The sequence below is a fragment of the Setaria viridis genome, chromosome 3 (genome assembly GCF_005286985.2).
Source record: "Setaria viridis chromosome 3, Setaria_viridis_v4.0, whole genome shotgun sequence".
NCBI lineage: Eukaryota > Viridiplantae > Streptophyta > Magnoliopsida > Poales > Poaceae > Setaria > Setaria viridis.
The window spans coordinates 10,415,613-10,437,199 of NC_048265.2; the positions used below are offsets into that span (position 1 = coordinate 10,415,613).

General features: G+C 47.2%; 1 protein-coding gene across 1 annotated transcript; it reads right to left on the minus strand.

Moving 5' to 3' along the window:
- Window positions 1-16,022: 16,022 nt before the first annotated feature.
- LOC117849535 (uncharacterized) lies at window positions 16,023-19,763 on the minus strand. Its single transcript, XM_034731109.2, has 2 exons — window positions 18,391-19,763; window positions 16,023-16,303 (listed from the first exon to the last, which is right to left on the minus strand). The coding sequence occupies exon 1, from the start codon at window positions 19,439-19,441 to the stop codon at window positions 18,410-18,412; it is 1,032 nt and encodes a 343-aa protein (XP_034587000.1). The 5' UTR covers window positions 19,442-19,763; the 3' UTR covers window positions 16,023-16,303; window positions 18,391-18,409.
- Window positions 19,764-21,587: the final 1,824 nt, after the last annotated feature.

The following is a 21,587-nucleotide window of genomic DNA, read 5'->3' on the forward strand; positions in this document are numbered from 1 at the left end:
TGAGTTTTATTTCATGGAAATGCAATAGATCTGTTGAGTTCCAGGGAAGCTGTACTTTATCCTAGGGTTTTCTTGCGCGATTAGTAGGGTATCCTCGCCATCGTGTACAACTGTCATGCTTTGTTGTTATTTTCACTTCTTTACGATCTGTTGGTACTATTATTCTATCTATCCCGGTTAATTTGTGTGAAATCCACACACTTCTTGCCTTAGGTTCTTGGGGTAACCTCATGTTGGGGTTTTATTTCGAGCTTAGTTGGGTATCCATGCAAGATAAGCATGTGTACTCCTAGATCTATTAGTTTCTTGATATTTGCAGCGGCTACATTAACTTATTCATGTTGTTAACATGTCCTGTGTAGACAATGCGTGGATGTGGAGTTGTTGGCATGAAACTGTGCATATTGCTAGTTATGTTATGTGCAGTGAGCCTCTGGTAGGCTACCTTTCGGTAGCAATCGTGGCGATGATCGTTTTTGCCTAAGTTCAATTTGAATTGTTGGATGTTGTTTAGGATGAACCTCTGGAAGGCTACCTGGAGTAGCAGCTGAGGCTATGATCCTTGATTGATCTGTTGAACTAGATTTGGAGTTTGTGTGCATAGAGCTGATGTTGTGGAGGAGCCTTTGGATGGCTCTAGTTGTGGCGGAACCGCCCAAATTAACCTGACTAAAATGCATTGAAGTCGCCTGACATGCGATTATGCACTTTAAGCAAGTCAACTTGGTCGACCGTCGGATTTCCTCCGATAAAACCACGTAAACAGGATCGAGAAGCATCGCTCACGCGAAGGTGAGTAGAAAAGAGATTACAACATTCCATACTGACAACATAGTTCAACAATTTATTACATCAGAGTTTTTTTTTTTGAAATTCAAACCGAAATTTTTGCATGGTCCGAGATCAAATTAAAACTAGCGGAAGCTTAAACGTTGATACAAGACATCATGACGGAGCCGATCATGACATCAAAAATTCCTTCCCTCACCGTCCGAGGAAGGATCCCACTCGACGGTCCAGCCTGGAGGAAGCTGGGTCGGCCAAGTGGTACCAACTCCCAAGCTACTGACATTACCTGAAAAAGATTAGCCACAACAAGGCTGAGCAACTAGTACTCAGCAAGACTGACCCGTCGGAAGGACGCGACCAAGACTTAGACATGCAAGGCTTTCTGGCTCTGGGGTTTTCTTGCCAAAAGCGTCTAAAGTTAGTCCTTACTTTCAATATTTTAGCTCATGTTCTACGTTCTTCATCCATTCTAGATTAGCAACTTATACTGAACAAACGTAGTTTCCAAACAATTATTTAACAACATCAAGATTTAAAAATCATCATCCTGTTCCATCTTTACTTAGTGCAGAATAGCGATCAAGTAGTCCCAAACTGTGAGAGGCAGACGAATCGATTCGAATTTATTAACCATGCATGGCAAACCTAATCTGACGACATCGGCGCACCACGAAGGGTCGCTTCATTTGTCAGCTGTCCCCATCGATCCCTTAGGCACGTGTCAGGGCCAACTTCCTTTGGCATGCAATGCTCCACAGTCCCGGCCTAATGCTGCACTGTGACCGCACTTGCACCCACATGATGCACCATGGGAACGACATTCCAAGGACAGCTGGAAGGTATGCCACGCCCCAGTTCAATCAGGTACTAGGCTTCCCCATCCCATACTAGGTATGAGATTAGTACTTTCAATCACTTGATCATGAACGCTGACACGTTTCGACCTTAGTTCATTTTCATTTAGACAGACGGGGCAATCCACCTTATACCAAACACAAGCCTGGCCCCGTCCGTCGTCCTTATAGTTTCGGCAAAACTGAAGCATTCAACTCCTATAACTCGCGAGTGACCGGAAATCACTCGACTTTTACCGAAACCTATTAAGCAATGCAACTACGCGGCCTTAGCAACTAGTATTCAAAACAAGGTACTAAGTTATGCATCTAAGGTTTCATTACAACTTCTCGAAACGTAAATGCGCAATCAAGTAATCAATAAGTGGCATGAAAGTAAAACAGGGATTCATGCACCGGGGCTTGCCTTCAGAAAAAGCTTGCGGGTCCTCGGGGTCTTGCGCGGGTTCGGGCTCTCCTTCGTCGGGATACAGCTGTTCCTCAGCGGGGTCTTCTTCCGGTGCTGGATGAAGCTCGTACGTCCCGTCGGCGAGATTCACTCTACACGGAAATGCAATGCAAGGGTTAACATTTTGGATGGTTATTTCGACACACTCTTGTTCTAACACGGACGCTTGTAGCAAAGCTACGGAGAAGGTGGGGGAGATCAACTTCTGTAGGTGGAGAGCAGGAGGATAGGGTCGGCTTGAGGAAAACATAGGGTCTGACCCTCAGGTTTAAGGAAAAACCGCACCGAGGTCCTCAGACTCAACACAGAGGAATCCCCGAAAACATTTCACCTATACCCTCGGATCAAAGAAAAAGAATTACAACCGAGCCCTCGGGCGAGGCGGAGAAAGGGTTGGCGAACTTGGTAGGGTCGGGCGAGGCGAACGGGAAAAGGTCGGGCGAGGCGGAAAGAAAAGGGGTCGGGCGAACCGAAACAGAGGGTCGGGCGAAACGAAAAAGGACAGGGGTCGGACGAACCGAACGGACAAGGGTCGAGCGAGACGGAAAGACAGGGAGGTTAAATAGCTTACCTCCAGGTCTACTGGTGAAGCCTTAGGGCCGAGCAGGAGCAGGCTGGGGCGGGAAGGTTGTACGCACGAAGGCTTGGGCGGCGGCGAGACTTCGACGGTGGTCCGGCGGCGGCGGTGCTTCTGGTGGACACAAACAAGCTCTAGTACCGCGCGGAGGAGCGGGCGACTGGTGTGTTGGAAGGAGCGGCTCGCGAGTGGCGGCGAAGTCGCCGGAGTGTGGTGGTGGCGCAAGGGGTGAGCTCCACGGAAGCCTGGCGGCGGCGCGGAAAGAAAGCGGTGGCTCAGAGGAGAAGGCAGGGCGCAGAGGAGAAGGCGGCAGCTCAGATGCAGGCGGTGGCAAGAGGTGGCATTGCCGGTGAGGGGGTCCCCTTTTATAGGGCCGGGGTGGCGCGGAGGGTCGAGGCGGGCTCCGGTGGGGAAAGGAAGGCCGGGAGCGGCGAGTGCTCGGGCGAGACGGCCATTGGCCGTCGACGCCATTGGGTAGAAGAGGCGGAGCTCCGGATGGTCTTCGGCGGCGATTGACCTTGGGCGGCGCGCGTCTGGGGCTTCCGGTCTGTCGGGCGGGCAAGGCGGAAAGGCTACCGCGGGGGTTGGGCGAGCGGGCGGAGACGCGGGACGTCGGGGGCATCTCAGCTTTCTCGGCGAACGGGCGGAACCGGGTTGGCGGAGCAGAGCCGTGGCAGGCGGGAAGGCGACTCGCGCTCGGCCGGCGATTGGCTGGCCCTGCGCTTGCTCTGTCCTGTCGCGGGTGCGGGTTGGGCGCCGTGGCTCTCGTCCGGTCGCTGTCGCGCTGGGGATAGGGCGACGGCGAGCTGCTGGTGGCCGGCGGCCACGCGGCGCGCGGCGTGCGAGCGAACATGCCCGGGCGCGCGGGCGTCGAGTCTCCCCTCGGGCAGCAAGCCAGACCAGCTTTGGAGCGATCCTTCTCCGAATCTTTTAACACACACCCGAAACTCCCTTAAACAAACTTGTTCAACTCTGGTAGTTCTTCAAACTTTGTTTAAGGTGTCAGTTTAGATTGTGAAAGGATTCAAAGATAATTCCGGCCAAAGTTAGCCAAAATCTGGAATTCCAGACTTAGGATTTTTAAGCATCCGGGGTGAGTTGACTGGTTTACCCCACTTTGACCGGGATTTTGAACAAAATCGGGTCCGATTTGGATCTGGGTCAGAGTAACAAAGCTAGAACACTCTTGAGGTACTACAACTTCTATTAAGGCTCTGACTCGAGCTCAGATAGGAAAACGGGAGATGAAAGCTTGCAAAGATGGAGGAAAACTCGAATTCCACGACTTAAGAAATTTTTAGGGACCTTTAGGAAGGTCGGCTTGGGTTGCTGTTTTGACTCCTTTCCACTCTGAATTAGACAAGGTGCTTTTAACAAAAGTTGTTGTAATTTAAAAGTTTTAAAACTCTTATTTGGGCAGAAACGTAAGTTTATATATAGAATTTCAAGCTTTAAAAACAAACTCCAAAAGAGAGCTTCTTAGGCTTAAAAAGGTTATTTCACTTCTTAACTCAGGGATTTCTCACTGGTTTAGAGTTAAAGAACTTAATTTAGGTAGAGCTGTTACACTAGTTTCACTAGCCATCGTGGCTATGTGAAGAGTATCTTGGCATCCTTAAGTGGGTTTTGGTGATTTAATGATCCAAGCTTAAGTATCTAATAAAGTTTCAAGTGCATAAGCAGTTTTAAAAGGATTATTTGTCTTGAAGCACTTGTGATGGACCCCTCAATCGGAAATGAATAAATAAATGGCATACCTTGAAGACTAAATTTATTTTCGATTTGAATTTGAGTATAGGAATGCTGCACTATTAAGAAGGATGAAATCTTTAGCCTTTACGTTGAAAAAGGTGCTCAAGATGATCTAACAAACCTATGAGAGACACCTTTTCACCTGCACATCACGTGGGGTTACTTAGAATGGTGCTAACTTGAGAGTTCCGGAATTTTTTAGAAAATCTTCCAGAATATTCCGGAAGTTACAGAGTTTCCAGAGAAGTTTCGTCGGTCCGGATTATTCCGGAAAGTTTTCCGGAAGAATCTGAAGCTTCCGGAAGTTTTCAGAGAAAGTTCTGGAAAATCCAGAACTTAACTCTCAACGGCTAGTTTCAGGGTGAAGGAGTATAAATACCCCCACGCCCCCTCCCACAGAAGCTCTCTTGACTTCTCACTGTGCTGAACTTTAGAAAAGCTTCTAACTCCCCTCTTTGCTCCCCTTTGGCATTCTCTGTGAGATTTGGTGGGGATTTGAGGAGGGATTCAAGAGAGAGCAAGCGAGAGTGCTAGTGAGCTGAATCTCCATCTCTTGAGCACCTTGTTCTTCATCAAACCGGTGATTCCACATTTGTTACTCTTGGAGCTTCAAGCTCCTAGCCGGCTAGGCGTTGCCCATCGAGCATCCAAGGATTGTGGCTGCCTCGGGAAGTTTGTATTACCCCTACGATTGAGTAAGTGAATCTAGTTTGATCTTTGTGGTCGCTAGAGGGAGGAAAGTGGCTTAGGAGTGAAAAGCCCACCCTTCGTGGGTCCTCAACTGAGACGTAGGCTTCAAGGTGTGAAGCTGAACTCCGGGAAACAAATCCTTGTGTCTCTTGTGCTTGTTGTTCTTAAATTTGTTCATATTTAAGTATAGAACATATTTGTAGGGTTTGAGCTCGATCTACATTTCTAGCTAGTTGACAATAAGGACAAGCAAACCTACCTTTTGTGCTCCAACCAGACAACATCACATATGCAGGAAAATCATTAATTGTCCAAAGTAGCATTGCACGCAGAGTAAAATTTTCCTTTTTTTCCACATCCCAAATATCAACTCCATTGTCCCATAGCTTTTTAAGCTCACGATCAGAGGCTGCAAATATACATCAATGTTAATTCCTGGAGATTTAGGCTTAGGAATTAGCATTGACGTCATCCAATAGGATTGTTTGAAGCACAACCAAGGAGGCAGGTTATAAGGAATTAGGATCACTGGCCATGTAGTGTAAGTCACATTCAATATCCCAAATGGATTGAAGCCATCCGATGCAAGTCCCACCCTAACATTACGTGGATCACTTGCAAATGCACTATACTTGGCATCTACGTGCCTCCATGCCTTTGAGTTAGCTGGGTGCCGCACTTTCCCATCTTCAACCAATTCTTCCTTGTGCCAACGCATATGCGCCGATGTGATCTCATTCATATATAATCTCTGCAGTCGAGGAATAAGTGGAAAATACCTCAGTATCTTACGAGGTAAGAGCTTCTTCTTTACTCCACCAGTGCCATCTCCACCACACTCTAAATATTTATCTTTCCACCTACTCTCCTCATATTTTGGACATGCGTTCAACTTCTCGTACTCTTCTCCATGGAATAACACACAGTCATTAACACAAGCATGAATCTTTTGGTAGTCCAAGCCAAGGTCTCGAACTATCTTTCGAACTTTGTCCAGGGTATTTGGGACACAATGGTCCTTGGGGAGCACATGGCAGAATAATAACAGTACTTGCTCTAGAGCATTGTTGCTAGTACCGAACATGCACTTAATCTGATATAGCCTCACAATAAAAGATATTTGGGTAGCTCCCTTGCAACTTGGGTATAGTTCTTTCCTAGCTTCTTCCATTAAGTTGAAAATTTTTCTTGCTGGCTCATTTGGCTCCTCGATATTACCACCTCTAATTTCACCATGTATGGCACCACTAATTAGCGATGAAAGCAGTTTAGTGGATGAGATGTCATCATCATGATCACCTTCTTCACCTTCACAAACGTCCCGATCATCATCATCCACAACAATACGTTTAGCAGATCTACCAGTATGATGCTATTTTTTTAATACGGATCAAACCCTCTGGTATTCAAGTGCAACCCAACAACTTCTTTATTTGATATGCCATGCGACGACATCCTCTACATGGACAGGGCGCAGTCTGTCCTGGAAAGGTGCCATCAAAGGTATCTTCAATGAATTTAGCAACTCCATTTTGCCACGCAACATCTGTATGTGACAATTCCATCCAACTACGATCCTCATGATCATGTGCCATATTGCAAAAAACCCAACTAATAATTTAAGCACAGGTTTGTACTACTATACAACTCCAGAATAACCTGCATAAAATATAGGTTCCTCCATCAGTATTATTACTATCAACAAGTATTATAAAAACTGAATGAATATACATACTAATTGAAAAACTCAAGTTTATCAGCATGCACATTAATTGTGATAGGTCTGGATCGATTTTATACCTTGCATTGAGAGGATGGAATCGGACAACGCCCGTGTCATCCTGCGTCGAGAGATCGTAGAGGACTAACAAGGGGAGTCTTCCTTGGCACTCGACAACTCGCGCGCTAGGGAAGATGACGGCAGGCGGCGATCGCGCGACGAAGGCAGCATCACACGAAGAAGGGGAGGAGTCGTCCGAAGAAGGAGGGGAGGCGATGAGATCGTGGAGAACTAACAAGGGGACGCTTCCTTGGTACTCGGCAACTCGCGCGCTAGGGAAGACGACGGCACGCGGCGATCGCGCGACGAAGGCAGCATCACGCGAAGAACGTGAGGAGTCGTGCGAAGGAGGAGGGGAGGCGACGCTAGGAGATCGATCAGGATTAGGCCTCTCAGCAAGTGAAAGAAAGGCCTGCCATATGTGTGGGCCAAAATAAAAGCCCATCAATATAACCAAGTTGGCGGCACCCACAAACTCATCTATTGCAACCATGCGTTCCCCTACATTGCAACGACTATATATTATTGCAATAGCACCTTCTGTCTAGCAACGATTCGAGTGTTTGTTGTTATAACCAAGATTTCTTTTGCAACAATACCATTTTTGTTGCTATATCTAATACTAGTTGCAATGATTCATATTAGCGTTGCACTATCTAAGACTCATTTGCAACATTTTCTATTTTCGTTGCTATAACCAAGATTTCTTTTGCAACAACACCATTTTCGTTGTAATAACCAAGATTTCTTTTGCAACAACACTATGTTCGTTGCTATATCTAAGACTCTTTTCCAACGCATGATAGTACTTATCACAACGTGTTATAATCGTTGCAATATGGACAACTATTGCCACCACTATAAAATAGCGTGGCAATAACGTCGCCACAATTACAACCAACATATATTCATTGCGATATAGCGTACCTATTGCAACCATTAAAATTGTAATCGCAACGCTACAAAAATGGTGGCAATATGGCACCCAATTACAACCAATAAGGACTATTGTCGTAATAACCCCTATGTATTGCAACGAACATCGTCTGTTGCAAAAAAAACCATGGCATTAGTGACAAAACCTTGTAGTGTAAGAAGTGGAATTAAAGGAAATGAGAAATGATGTTGATGTTGTTATCTAATCAATTGTTTTTACACACTGAAAAGTTTTGAAAATGTTGCTCACTTAGAATGGTTAGCTCAACTTTAATTTGGATGCTAAAACTTGAAAGTAAGAATCCACTCTTAGTTTCTTTTTGGCAAAACAAACCCCTCAGCTAAAAGCCTTTCATAATAGGAGTCGGCTAAGTATATACCATAGTCGGGTAAGTCTTGCTGAGTATTAGTATACTCAGCCTTGCCTTGTTCTTTACTTTCAGGTACTAGTGAAGAAATGATAGAATTGGTTGCTGGTCAACCTTAAGACGGTCGTCCGTCCTTTACTTGAAGGTTGGTCGGCTGAGTGGTCTCCGGCCTCGCCTTGAGGTGGTCGCGTGTTGGATGACATGTTGGCGGGCTACTTATGTCATCATGTATCTTTATTCGTGCTTTATTGTTTAGACTTCCTAATGAGGACATCCCTAGCATCCACTCTTCTCCACCTCCTAATGAAATTGTATCTGATATACTGGGTCCAATTACAAGGCGCAGAACCAAACAATTGGAGAAGGAAATGCATTCTCAAATGAACGCTAACCTTGTGTTAAATAATCAGATTATTTTGAATGAGCCTATGCTTTTGAGTACTTGTTTTAATGTTCTTAGGAATGATGGAGTGCACAAATGGGCATGGGATGATGTGGTTTCTGCCCTCCAAATATATGGACTAAGGAGCCTGGACGTGCATAGAGAGGATGGACCATTCAGCTACCATGCAGATCAGTCGTGGATGTGCAAACCAAATAAATTCATGAGTTAGGAAACCAATCACCAACCAGGTTGCTGTTCACACATGTACAAGCATGCAGAAGAATACCAACCATCCAAAGAGTTCCATTAGGCCAGGCTATTAATAGAAGGAGAGTTACGACTTCCCACTGCATGTTCTCATTTATTTTATCCAACTAAAAACTCCACTAGTGCTATATATATCCATGTAATAGATACAAGGGCATCTTTTTGACTGCCACTTTAGAAATACAAACTCTTTGAGTTCTTCTTTCAACGTGAGTCTTGAGAGGCTTGCAAACTTGTTCTTTCGATTTCTGAGGAAGTTGTAGAACGCCGAACTGCGGTTCATCCAGTTTGTGCCTTCACGTCTACACGACATGATTGCGTGGGCTATTTCGTCGGTACGTGGAAGGGTGATTGTCTCGGCAGTTCATCATGTGTGTAGACTCGTGGTGCACTACTTGTTCACCAGGTCACCAGATTAACTACTAAGAGGATGGTTAGCACACTTGAGCTGGTTTAATTTGGGAGTTTCTACCACAGAGGTCTGCCATGTTCGAGGAGGAGGTACTTGTCCTTACCAACATGACCGATACTGTGAACAATGTGGCAGCTGCACTGAGGGAGACTGGGTCTGAGCAGGTGCACCCTAACCTCTACAATATTGTGATACTGACCCCTGGCTTCTCTGAGGAGGCCCTCATTGTTGCTTTTAGCCATCTCTTGGACAACAAGTCCCAGGGCAATGCATTTGTCAAGATGGGCGATAGCCACCGCACCCTCTGGCTTAGGACCTGGCTGGACAAGCACTACTACTGACCATGTGGTAGGTGCTGGTGCCTTCTAGCTCAGGGAAAACAGTTGAGCATGTCTTCATCCCTGACCACTCCCTTATTTTGCACAGATCTCTATATACGTAGGTCTGACCTGTTAGGTGTAGCCTCACTTGCACCTAGTCTTTTGTGGTGGGTTTTGGTTTCACATGGGGGTGGCTAATTACTGATTAAGTTTTATGGCAGCATGGCAAGGTTAAGACATTGGTACTAGCTATGTGCTAAGAAACTGCATAGTATGTAAGTATTGTAATATGATGGATCTAGTACTGCTATATGCCTATGATGCTTGTGATGTGATGCCATGTATGCCTGTTTACATTACATCCTAGTTTGCTTTACTTAAGTATTTTTCCATGTGGACATGTTGTTGTTCTGCTGCTGTTCTTTACCTCTTTATTTGCCATGTTGATGTGTTCCTCCCGTTCTTTATTTTGGTATTTAACTTGTGATCATGTTCCTGTTGCTAATGGTTTTGCTATTTAACTTGTGATCATTTTCCTGTTGCTAATGGTTTTGTTATTTAACTTGTGATCATGTTCCTGTTGCTAATGGTTTTGCTATTTAACTTGTTACCTTATTCCTGTTGCTAATGGTTTTGCTATTTAACTTGTTACCTTGTTGCTTTTGTTGATTATGTTGAGTTCCTGTCTTTTGGCCTGTGATGATTACCCTTGGGTAAGACAATGATGAAGTGGCACCTATCTTCTGGTTCTTATATATGTTGTTCTTTGTTTGGTATCTTTTCAACTTAATTGCCTCTGTTCTACTCTCTTTCTGCTCTTCTGCTGCCACTTTTGAGTCCACATGTCTATATGGATAGTTGGAGATTTTAGTAGTAATTTGAGGCCCAACATACATGTTTTCATGCCTGTGATGCACTTGTACTGAGGCATTCATGTTGGGTGCTGTGAAATTGTGTTTGCATGTTTGGGGATGATGAGGTTAGGGTTGCTCAAACCTATCACATTCCTCTTCTGACCTTTTGGTTTTTGTTATCGAATTGCAGTTGGTACAAAACAAGTGTTTGAGGCACGAGGAGATAAAGGTGATGCATCTAATTTCCATATAGTGAGGTCTCTGTGTAGGTTTTATTTTGATTTCCATGTATCACTTATGTATGTGGATGATGAAAGGGTTGCGAGTTCTGAGCTTGGATTGTATTCCCCAAGCTCGATGTGGACCTAGGTTAAGTTGTTGTATGGTGACTTGATTAACATCCACTCGAGCTTGGCGAGTATGACTTATAAGTAGCACACAAGCAACCCTCTCTAACGCCTTATGTGATTTCAAGTGGCGATGATGTAAAGGTGGTGCATGCATGCCGCAAGATGCTGCCTACATATTGAGGCAAACAAGGCATATCTTGCCTTGATTGCCTCACTATTAGGCAGCTCCTTGGCGCATGCATCCTGAGCTAAGCCTAAATAAGAACCCACTTATTTATTATGTTGTTGCCTTGTTGATTTGCTTTACAGTTATATTATTTCTGTGGACGGCATGATGATGATGACAATGCTCACACCGGCTACCAAATGCACCCCTTAGGACCCTAGCAGGTGTTAGCTCCTAGTGATACAGTCAGGGTTCCTCTGACTGCCTCACTAGGAGGCAACTCCTACCTCTATCCTATCCTATTTGTTAGGCAAGTACTACACTTCTGAACCATGCATCATTTTTTAGCCAATGATGAATAACCAAATGAGTTATGTATGAGGATTTTGTTCAGTTTACCTGATTTTCCTAACTTGAGTTTATTTCTGTTGCCCATGCTGATGCTTTTACTTGCTGTCAAGGAGGCTTGGAGACGTTGCTTGCTGCTAAGGCACATGGAAACCTTCTCTAGTTACTTATTCATAAGCTGAGCCATTTTGAAGTGATGGTGACTTGGTTTTCATGCACTTTTGATAACTTGGTTGCAATTTTTTTTTGCTAAATCTTAACCCATTACTTGTTAACATTGGAGATTAATGGCTTGGTGGATATTCTTTGATCTCAAATTTGCTGTCATTGTGGTTCTGCTTGCTCTCTTCATCAATGTCGGCATTTGCAAGTGATTATTGCTCTCTGTACCATGTTCCTGCTTGGTTTTACTTCAACTCTCATGCAAGGAAGCCCCTAATTACATTAACTAGGTTGCTAATTACATTGTCAACTCGATGTAATTTTGTTCCGCTATAAATTTTGCTCGCAAGTGTGCTGTTGACCTCCCTAATTGCTTGTTTATTAAGTCAGTTTCATTCAAAATCCTTTGATCTATGCATTTCTAGGCGCTTGGGCAGGGGTAACCTTTACCAGCGTTTGCGCGTGGTGAAGGCAACTCTCCCCTGTGCAGGCTACCAAACGCCATTTTTTTATGGCAGTTTGGGTTAGTTAAGGAGGCCCGCTGCCGACCCACCCTACCAAACACCCTCCCAGCCCAGCTAGCACCATGGGGTGCAGATTTGCCAATCAACATCTCTGCACCCCATGGGCCTAGCCCGTCTGGCTGGAGCCTGGCTCACGGGCCCGGCTGAGGCAGCCCAGGCTACCAAACGCGCCTTGGTCGAACATGGACCAAGGCCCAATGCCCTCGGTGGGCTTGACGGTCTATCACCCTATATAGCTTCCAGGCGTCCAGATTCGTGCTCACCGTTTCATTATCTGCACCTAGAGGCTATTAGCAGATCTTAGGCAATCCCAACCCATGATGTCTATGGATAGTGTCGAGAGGAGAGAGATCAATAAATGTATATGTTGACATCACCTCCCCATTGCATGATTTCTATAGCAGTTTCTATGGGTAAGAACATTTAGGCCCCGTTTTGGCGGGGCTCCTGGAGCGGCTCCTCGAGCAGCATCTCCCAAAGCCCTGCCAAAGGGTGCGGGACACCCGAAAGGACTCCAGCTCCGGCGGCGGAGCCCCGCGAATCCTGCTCTCAGGAGCCATTTCGGGGAGGCGGAGCCAAAAAAAAAAAAGGGCTCTCGCAGCTCCACCTCCTCGTTTCCCACCCTTGCCCTCGGGGGAGGTCCCGTAGGCAAGCGGACGCGCCTCCGGGCGGGCAGCGGTCGACGGCGACGGGCGAGCGGCGGCCGACGGCAACGGCGGGGGCGAAGACGAGCGGGAGGTGGCCGATGGCGACGGCGGGAGGCGGACAATGGCGACGGCCGGGAGGCGGGGGCGGAGACGACCAGGGGACCGGGAGCTGGGCGGTGGGGGAGAATGGATAGGGAAGGGGGAAGAAGAATGGGAGGCTGGCGGTGGGAGGTTGAAGGAAGGAAATAGCAATAGGAAAAGGAAATGTGAAGAGAAAAGAAGAAAAATAAATAGGAAGAAAAGAAAAGAAAGGAAAGGAAAAGGATATTATGGGTATTTCATCTTATCTAACTATTTTAAACTACACGGAAGAACCGTTTTGCCAAATGGTTTTTTAAAAAGGATTCAAGTTGAATCGGAGAAGCCACTCCACTGGAGGAGCTGAAGCTGTTTCCAGAGGAGACCTACCAAACTGGGCTTTAATAGCTCTTTGCATGCAACTTTAACAGCTGAGGATCAGTTGCGGCAAGCTAGGCAAGCGACATCCGTGTGGTCTCCTTTGGCCAAAACAAACAAAAATAGATGGCTTGTTGCCGAGGGCTCAAAATGGTAGTCTCATGACATGAGTAGTTCAACAAAATAAAGAAACATAAGTAGAATAATTAAGGTGGTCTCGTGATATTTAAAGGTAAAGTTTCAATAGTAGACAGGAACAATTCATCCATCCAACAGCAGTACAGGAGCAGTTCATCCATCCAGTTTCACAGCAAAACCAAAATGGCAGGCCCCAATCTGCAAAAAGAAAACAAAAGATATGTGAATGTAAAAATAAGGTAGAAGCTTCATATTAAGAAAAATCTAGGATAGCAAGTTAGAAATTCATTGTAGAAAGCATAGGAATTCCAAGTCTTTAGCATAGAACTGTACTAATCGAAAACAAACCACAATATCCAAATCGTGGTATTTTTAGTATCCAAATGACCGGATTTTACACAGCCAACTAGTATCTAATTTTCTGGCATCCAATTCACATTAAAAGGCATAGGAATTCCAAAAGCATACGAATTTCAGAAAACAAATATAACTAAGAAACACACTAGCTGGACATGCATCAGGCACCGTACCATCTAGACCTGCCAGGAGAGGATCCTGGCAGCCACCATGTACCTGCAGGCACCGCGACTTCAGGGGGTATTTGGATACTAGGTGTTAAACTCTAGCAGTGTCACATCGGATGTTCGGATGCTAATTAGGAGGACTAAATATGAACTAATTATAAAATTAATTGCAGAACCCTGTGCTAATTCGCGAGACGAATCTATTAAGCCTAATTAGTCAATGATGAATCTACAGTAACCATTTGCTAATGATGGATTAATTAGGCTTAATAGATTCGTCTCGCGAATTAGACTCCATCTGTGCAATTAGTTTTGTAATTAGCCTATATTTAATACTTCTAATTAGCATCAAATATCCAATGTGACAGGTGCTAAATTTTAGTGGGGGTGTATCCAAACACCCCCTGAAACTGGAGCACCAGCGTCTGGAGCGCAGTTGGCTCTTGCGGCACCAGCGGAGACTGGATCAAGGGCGGCCGATTCACCGGCGACTCGATTGGATTTGATTGATGTTTCTTTGATTCCACCGGATTCTTCCTTGCGCACGGCTTGAGGAGTTGTTCTTCCTTGGAGATGACAGATTAGGGATGGGTTTCCTCTAGCTAGCGAGCAGAGGGATTTGGATGATTCTTGCTCGGTGAGTGAATGAGGAAAAATTTGGAGTGGCAAGATATATGGATTGAGGGGCGGATTCGGAGCTTTAGTGCCGAGAGGGTTCGGATGCTCGGCAAAAAGTTGCAGGGCTCTGGCGCGCGGGAGGACATCGTGTTTAGGAGGAGCAAGCAAGCGCGGTGGGCATGGCGGCGGAATTGAGACGCGGGCGCAGCGGATCAGACGACGAGGAAAACACGGGGAGAAGAAACGATGAGTCCTGCCCAACGCCGTTTTCGCTGGTTTCATTCGTCTTGGAGCAGGCGTCGACACGGTGTTTTGTGCATGCGACCCGGTTTCTTTTTCTTGCAAATCTCCTCTTGACTCTCATGTCACATCAAATTTCTGCGTTCATTAAAGGGACGTTTTCTTCCACTGACTTATTTTTAGCACGTGTCACATCGAATGTTTAGATACTAATTAGGAGTATTAAACGTAGACTATTTACAAAACCCATTACATAAGACGAATCTAAACGGCGAGACGAATCTATTAAGCCTAATTACGCCTAAGTAATCCACCATTAGCAAATGTTTACTGTAGCAACAAATTGTCAAATCATGGACTAATTAGGCTTAATAGATTCGTCTCGCCGTTTAGATTCGTCTTATGTAATGGGTTTTGTAAATAGTCTACGTTTAATACTCCTAATTAGTATCTAAACATTCGATGTGACGGGTGCTAAAAATAAGTCAGTGGAAGAAAACAGGGCCTAAGTATATGGAAACTATCCTAGGAGTCGAATGATTTAGCCTAATAGATTCGTCTCGCGATTTAGTCTAGAAGTTCTCTATTAATTTTGTAATTAGCTCACGTTTAATCCTCCTAATTAGCACTGAACTAAAGTTTAGTTCCTGTCTCCCGAATACCGGCTTAATTAGCACTGAACTAAAGTTTAGTTCCTGTCTCCCGAACACCGACTTAGGAGGTATTTGGATACGAGGTACTAAAGTTTAGGAGTGTCACATCGGATGTTTGGACGCTAATTAGGAGGACTAAACATGAGCTAATTATAAAACTAACTGCAGAACCCCTATACTAATTCGCAAGACGAATCTATTAAACCTAATTAATCCATCATTAGTAACCGGTTACTGTAGCACCACATTATCAAATTATGGACTAATTAGACTTAATAGATTCGTCTCGCGAATTAGACTCCATCCGTGCAATTAATTTTATAATTAGACTATATTTAATACTTCTAATTAGTATCCAAACAACCGATGTGACATGTCCTAAAGTTTAATTTTATAATTAGACTATATTTAATACTTCTAATTAGTATCCAAACAACCGATGTGACATGTCCTAAAGTTTAGGAGGTATTTCCCAAACACCCCCTTAAACTAGAGGTATTTCCCAAACACCCCCTTAATGTATCGTACCAGGTCTAGAAGCTGCAACTGCAAGCGTCAATCGTGCATTCACAGTTTCACACACGAAATGTGCCATACAAGCTCTAGCAGCTGCAACTGCAAGCGGGTTTAATGCCATTCGCGGCTTACATGAGAACAGGCAAGAACCTCTCGTACCTCAAGTGCGGGAAACCTGAGACCAGCATACGAACAGCAAAACAAATAATTACAATTTGCTACGAATGGCATGTTTCCAGTTCCAGACGTGAATAGGAAATGACTTCGACACCATTTTCATTCACCATATTTTTGGAGACAAGGTCAGACACTCTGAGCTACATCGTCAATTAAACAATCAGGTAAAGAGCCGGGAAAAACACCGCCAACATAGCTTTACACTAAGAATTTCTAGTCCTCAATTAACCTTCATATACTAAATTACAAACTGAATGAACCTCAGAAGAACTGCTCGGACTAAATAATACCCCAACGACAATATTGTTCGCTACCAAGGGGCCCTTCACTGCAGAGAACGCCATCCCATGATCTGCAGAAAGAGAATTTAGTTAGTAAGGTATCAATACATCACTAAGAGAAAAGTACTAATAAAATCACAATTTTGAGGCATATTTTTCTTCGACAAATGCTAAATAACATGTCACATAACTTGCTTTTCTTATGAAAGAGAAGATAACTATTTAGAAGGCAAGTTTCACTTGTAGTTTTAAAAGAGCAAGCAATAAATCATTGTTCTTCAGAGCCTCATTAGTTAAGGACTAATCAGCCTTCACAACCTCTAATCGGTTTGTGATATCGTTCTTGTTCTCAATTATAGAGGCGTCCAAATGTGAAATGTCTGACAGTCCGATTCACAATTTACTTTACCTATGGCTTAGTGGCTTATTGAGCTTCAAGTTGTATATAGAGAAGGTGGGTTCAAGAGACAAGTTTTAATAGTGATTGCACAAGCACTTCAACCGAAAGATAGCCAGGACTAGGGCACAGAAAATAAACCTGGACCTCAGACCCTGATATGTGTTAGACAATATCCAGGCCTACAAAGCAGGGATCCAAATTCAACTAGTATGGATATTTCCTGGTAAATACACGGTACTTCGGTTTGTTTTAGCTAGCCTGAACTCTCCTTAAGGTTATATGCTGTCAGAAGCTTTAACTTTATTAAATTTCAAAGAACAGTAACACGTGGTTTTCATAGGTATTAGACAAGTATCGGACACTAATCTGTTGCCTGATAACAGCAAAAAGCATCCAGACAGAATGGTTTGCTAAGGACCTGGGAAATAATACCCCCATGAGTTAGCCTGAATTTTCGTTACAAGATCAACAACTGAAAAGTTACAAGCTCCTCTTACTGTAAACAAACATCTTATGGCACAAAACACTAGTACAAGTGGAACCTGTGGGTAACACATTGCACAAATTGCGACAAGACCAGATTCCAAATTTTTCACGCAGCAGAGTTCGATTCATAAACACCAGAAATACAGCAGTAAAATAATATGGATCAAAGAATACTCTGGTCAAATAAGAAAACCAAAATAATCTTAACAGATCACCAGTATACCTCATCCACGAATCTCGTACCAAGCATGGTGGAAGCCTCTTAAAATCTACCTTTTAATGCACATTAGGAATGAGAGATCAAATACTAAGCTGCAAGCATGGCTTGTGCCCAAACTTGACACTGAATACTTGTCAAACTCAGCTCAACTAGGAATCTAGGATCAACTACATGTAAACAACTAATCCCTCCGTTTCACATTGTAGGTCGTTTTGGCTTTTCTAGGATCATAGATATTATTATGCATCTAGACATACACTACATATAAATGCATAGCAAAAACTATGCACCTAGAAAAGTCAAAACAACCTGCAATTTGGGATGGAGGGAGTACCTCCATTCTCTTGAGCTTTGAATATCAACACCCCTCTCAAACATACAATTTTAGCTTTCCTAACTATATATTAGCAAAAAAATCATAATAAATACAATAGTATAGAATTACATTAAAAAATAAACATAAATTCCCTTGCCGGCTGAATCTGCTACTGTGATTTTCACTCACAAATCTAAATTAGTTTACACATACCAGAGAACAAGTTTGAAAAGGCTATCAGCATGCATTCTAGGAAAACAAAAGGAGGCCATAACACACACCCTCCCTACACAGCTGAGCGTGAGCTACCAAAACCAACTGAAGTGTTTGAATTTAACTTCAGCTCAAATCATTCACAGTATACTAAGGAAGGAGAGGCAACAGTACAAAATTCTCCAGCACAAACTGGACTGCTGAAGGTGCCGAAGATTTTTCACTCTCCAGAGATGCTGAAGGTTGTTTACTTTTTGGCAAACTATCGCTCATAAACAGACCCTCTAATACACAAGATCATGAGTTAGTTTCTCTGTTAAGAAAACACACATGAGATATCACTACATTCTCATTACTGTTAGCATCCACAAAGTATCCCTTTAATAAAACATAATGACCTCATCAGTAACTAAAGCATTGGCATATCTACTTTAGGATTACAATGTTATAAACTTGTAATTCGAATAACGAAATAAATGAACAACATTCTATGGTGATGCTAATCTAAAGTTTGGACTTATACCTGAACGCTTCCCCCAACATCAGAGGAGGGTGGAGGTGGAGACAAAAGGCAGCGAAGCAACAGTGGCAACCAACTCCATTGCACCAGCACCATCAGTTGTACCCACTTTAGTCTTCTTAGGGCGCTTTGCCCTAGCAAGCTTCACATGGGCCTCGACGAAATTCTCCATGCGCTTCACCTCTAGCTGCTTCAGGAATTCGATTCGCTGCCGCTCCATCTGCAATGCATGCTTTTGCTTAGCACTCTCCACACGCTCGTACATCTCCGCAAAAGCCTCGATCGCCCTTGCTAGCTCCTTGCAACCTTTGTCACCACCACTGCCAGCCTCATCTCTGCTGCGCTTCTTGTTATTGCCAGAGAGTGATGACACCGAGTGCGACGGCGACCGCTGTGAATTGTGATTATTGTTACCACCCACATCATCAGAGTCCTCCGAATCAGACACAGGTGCGGCTGCAGCTGCAGCTTCCTTCTGGATCAGAGCAGCAGCAGGAAGCGGAGACCTACGGTGGTGGTAGTTGGGCAGCGGCAAAGCCATAGGCGGAGGCGGGGATGGTGAAGGCGATGCGTGGTTCCTCACGGCCGGGGGATGCAAGGGCATGGGCATGGCGAATTGAGTAGCCGGCGACGACGAAGGGGGCCTCTTCGAGGCGGAGGCGCTGAGGGTGGGGCCGACGAGGCGGTCGAGCTCATGGAAGAAGGACCAGCCGGACGGCGCGTTGCGGGCTCGCTCGGCCTTGTACTTCTTCTTGAGGGTGTCGACGCGGTTCTTGCACTGCACGTCGGTGCGCGGCGGGCGGCGGCGCGCGGAGGCTCCCCGGCGCGAGTTGACGGCGTCGGCCACCTCCTGCCACTGCTTCTGGCGCAGGTTGCCGCGGTTGAGCTCGACGTAGCGGCTGCCCCAGGCGGAGACGAGCGCGGCCGTCTCGCCGTCGCTCCAGCAGTCCTCCCTGTAGGGCAGGTTGGGGTTGGGCGGCGGCAGCTTGCCCCCTCCTCCGCCCGCCGCCGCCGCCGCCGCCGCCGCGGCCATCGCCATCTCCCTCACCTCCATCCCCTCCTCCGGCGGCGCCCGGAATCAGATCTCGCACCGAACCCTAGCCCGGGGAGACGACGAGCACGGAAGTCGTGGTGGTGGCGTGAATTGGGGGGAGGTGCGGTGAGGGCGAGGCGGGTGGAATAAAAGGACACGGCGAGGGAGGGGTGGGGCGCCGGCCGAGGCCGGCACGGCACGGCACGCGCGTCGCACGTGACGACGCGGTGGGGCGACCTGGCCTGACCGGCGGGCGGGGGCTGGCACTGGCATCGTGGTGACCGGATCGGAGACGTGCCGCCCGCCGTTGGATGCGTTTGACCGGGTTACCGGCGAAAGCGAGGCCGGTGGGTTTTGGGTTCGGAGACGGGGTGGGTGGGGACCGAGGGGGGGAGAGGCGCGGGCGGCCAGAGCAGCGTCGTAGCGCAGCCGGGCGAGGAGGCGAGGCGATAGCCCACCGGGGTCCGGAGACCCGACGGCACGCGGTGGCGGCGGGAAATTACTGGCGTGCCCCCCTGGGGGTGGCGGGCGGCAGGGGCAGGGCGGGGAATTCGCGCGGCCTCGGGGCACGGGGAGCCGCGCGGACGCGGGCGTGTCAGGTGGGGGGCGTGGGATCGCGGGTGACTGCTGAGGTGGTCGCCGTTGGTCGGCTTGCGCCGAAAGAGGAGGAGGAGAGAGAGGGAAGGAGGAGTCGGGTGGGAGCCTGGGAGAGGCGCTCTCAGACTCAGAGAAGGGAGGCGGAGAGAGAAGACAACCACTTTGCTTCGGCTCGGCGTGCTCGCGGATCGCGGCGCGGGGTGGGTGACAGGGCTGCTGGGCGGGGCCCGCGTGCGGGGAGGCGGGCAATTATTGTCGTCTCTGTTGGGTGGTGGCGACCTTTGCCCGGCAAAGAGGACGGCACGGCGCGGCGCGGCGCGGCAGATGGCGCTTGCCGGCGAAGGCCTCGGCCGGACATGGACATGGGGGTCTCGATGCGGCTAATCATCGGCGCGGCGGGCGCGGCGCGTCAACTTCGTCCGTCCACGGGATTTAGGATTAGTGCATCATTTTTCACCTTTTTATCTCCCCTGGCAGCATCGTCGTCAGAATTTGTTTGGAGCATTTGTTCAAGTGAAGAAATGGTATCACCTGATCACCGTGATACATGAACGGGGTAGCCTTGGCGAATTTCACGGCGATTCAAAAAAAAACCTGTACGGAGTACATCCATCAATCCATGGTCCACCAGAAGCCGTCGTTGCTTGGCATGGCCGTGAACCGACGGGCGCCGGCACCTCTCGCACGGTCAGTCGGTCACGCCTCTGCCACCCTCTTTTGCTGCCGCCGGTCACCTCACCGTGTGTCCACCGCGGTCCCTTTTGAACCTGAAGCAAGATATTTCGGCGAACCGGTCCCCTAAACCTCGCTTTGTCATCACCGGAATCGATCGATGAAACACGAATGAGTCGCTTGAATCGTGGTTGGGGTCGGTAATAAGGGCCGGCCACCACACCGTGGCAGGCTGGCAGCCCCAAAAGCACGCACGAGCTGCCGCACGACACCGGTGGCCGTCTTCCGGCCGTGAAGGGCGGCGCCTCGCGTTTTCCTTTCGGCATACGTGGCCCGTGCGCCATGCCTCTCCAGTCTCCAGTCTCCACTATCCTCTCTAGTAGTCTCTAGTCTACCCGCCGCCGGCTACTCTGTCCCGTGCGACCGGCGGGCAGCGAAAGGAAAGCCGCCACCCGCCCGCCGCGGGCCGCAGTGGCCGCCCTTGCCTGTTACGCACTAGCGCGGACGGCACGGCACGGCACGGCATCGCACGCGCCGACGCCGACGCGCGCGCGGCGTGGACTCGGGAACCACCGCCGGCGTCGTGCGGGCCCCCGTCCGGCCGTCCGGCCCGAGCGCCGCGAGTAACGCTCGCTTGCTTGTACCCCACGTCCCACCACCCACCCATCAATTCCCGGCCGGCCGGCCAGCCGGCCGGTACCAGCACGTCGCCCGCCCGTCGGTTTGCCTTTGCCTTTACCCCTGCCCCCGTTTTCCGGCCGGGCCGGCTGGCCCTGGCTGTACACTCCCCCCCGTAGTCCGTGTTAGCTGCGCCTGCCTCCCTGGATGTGGATCCGCCTGCCCAACCAAGTTGACACGGCTGCAGCGCAGGATTCTGCTGTACGTGGATCTGGCTGTC

Excerpts from the sequence above, each read along its gene's own strand:
- LOC117849535 (XM_034731109.2), bottom strand. The coding sequence starts at position 19,441 with ATGGAGGTGAGGGAGATGGCGATGGCCGCGGCGGCGGCGGCGGCGGCG.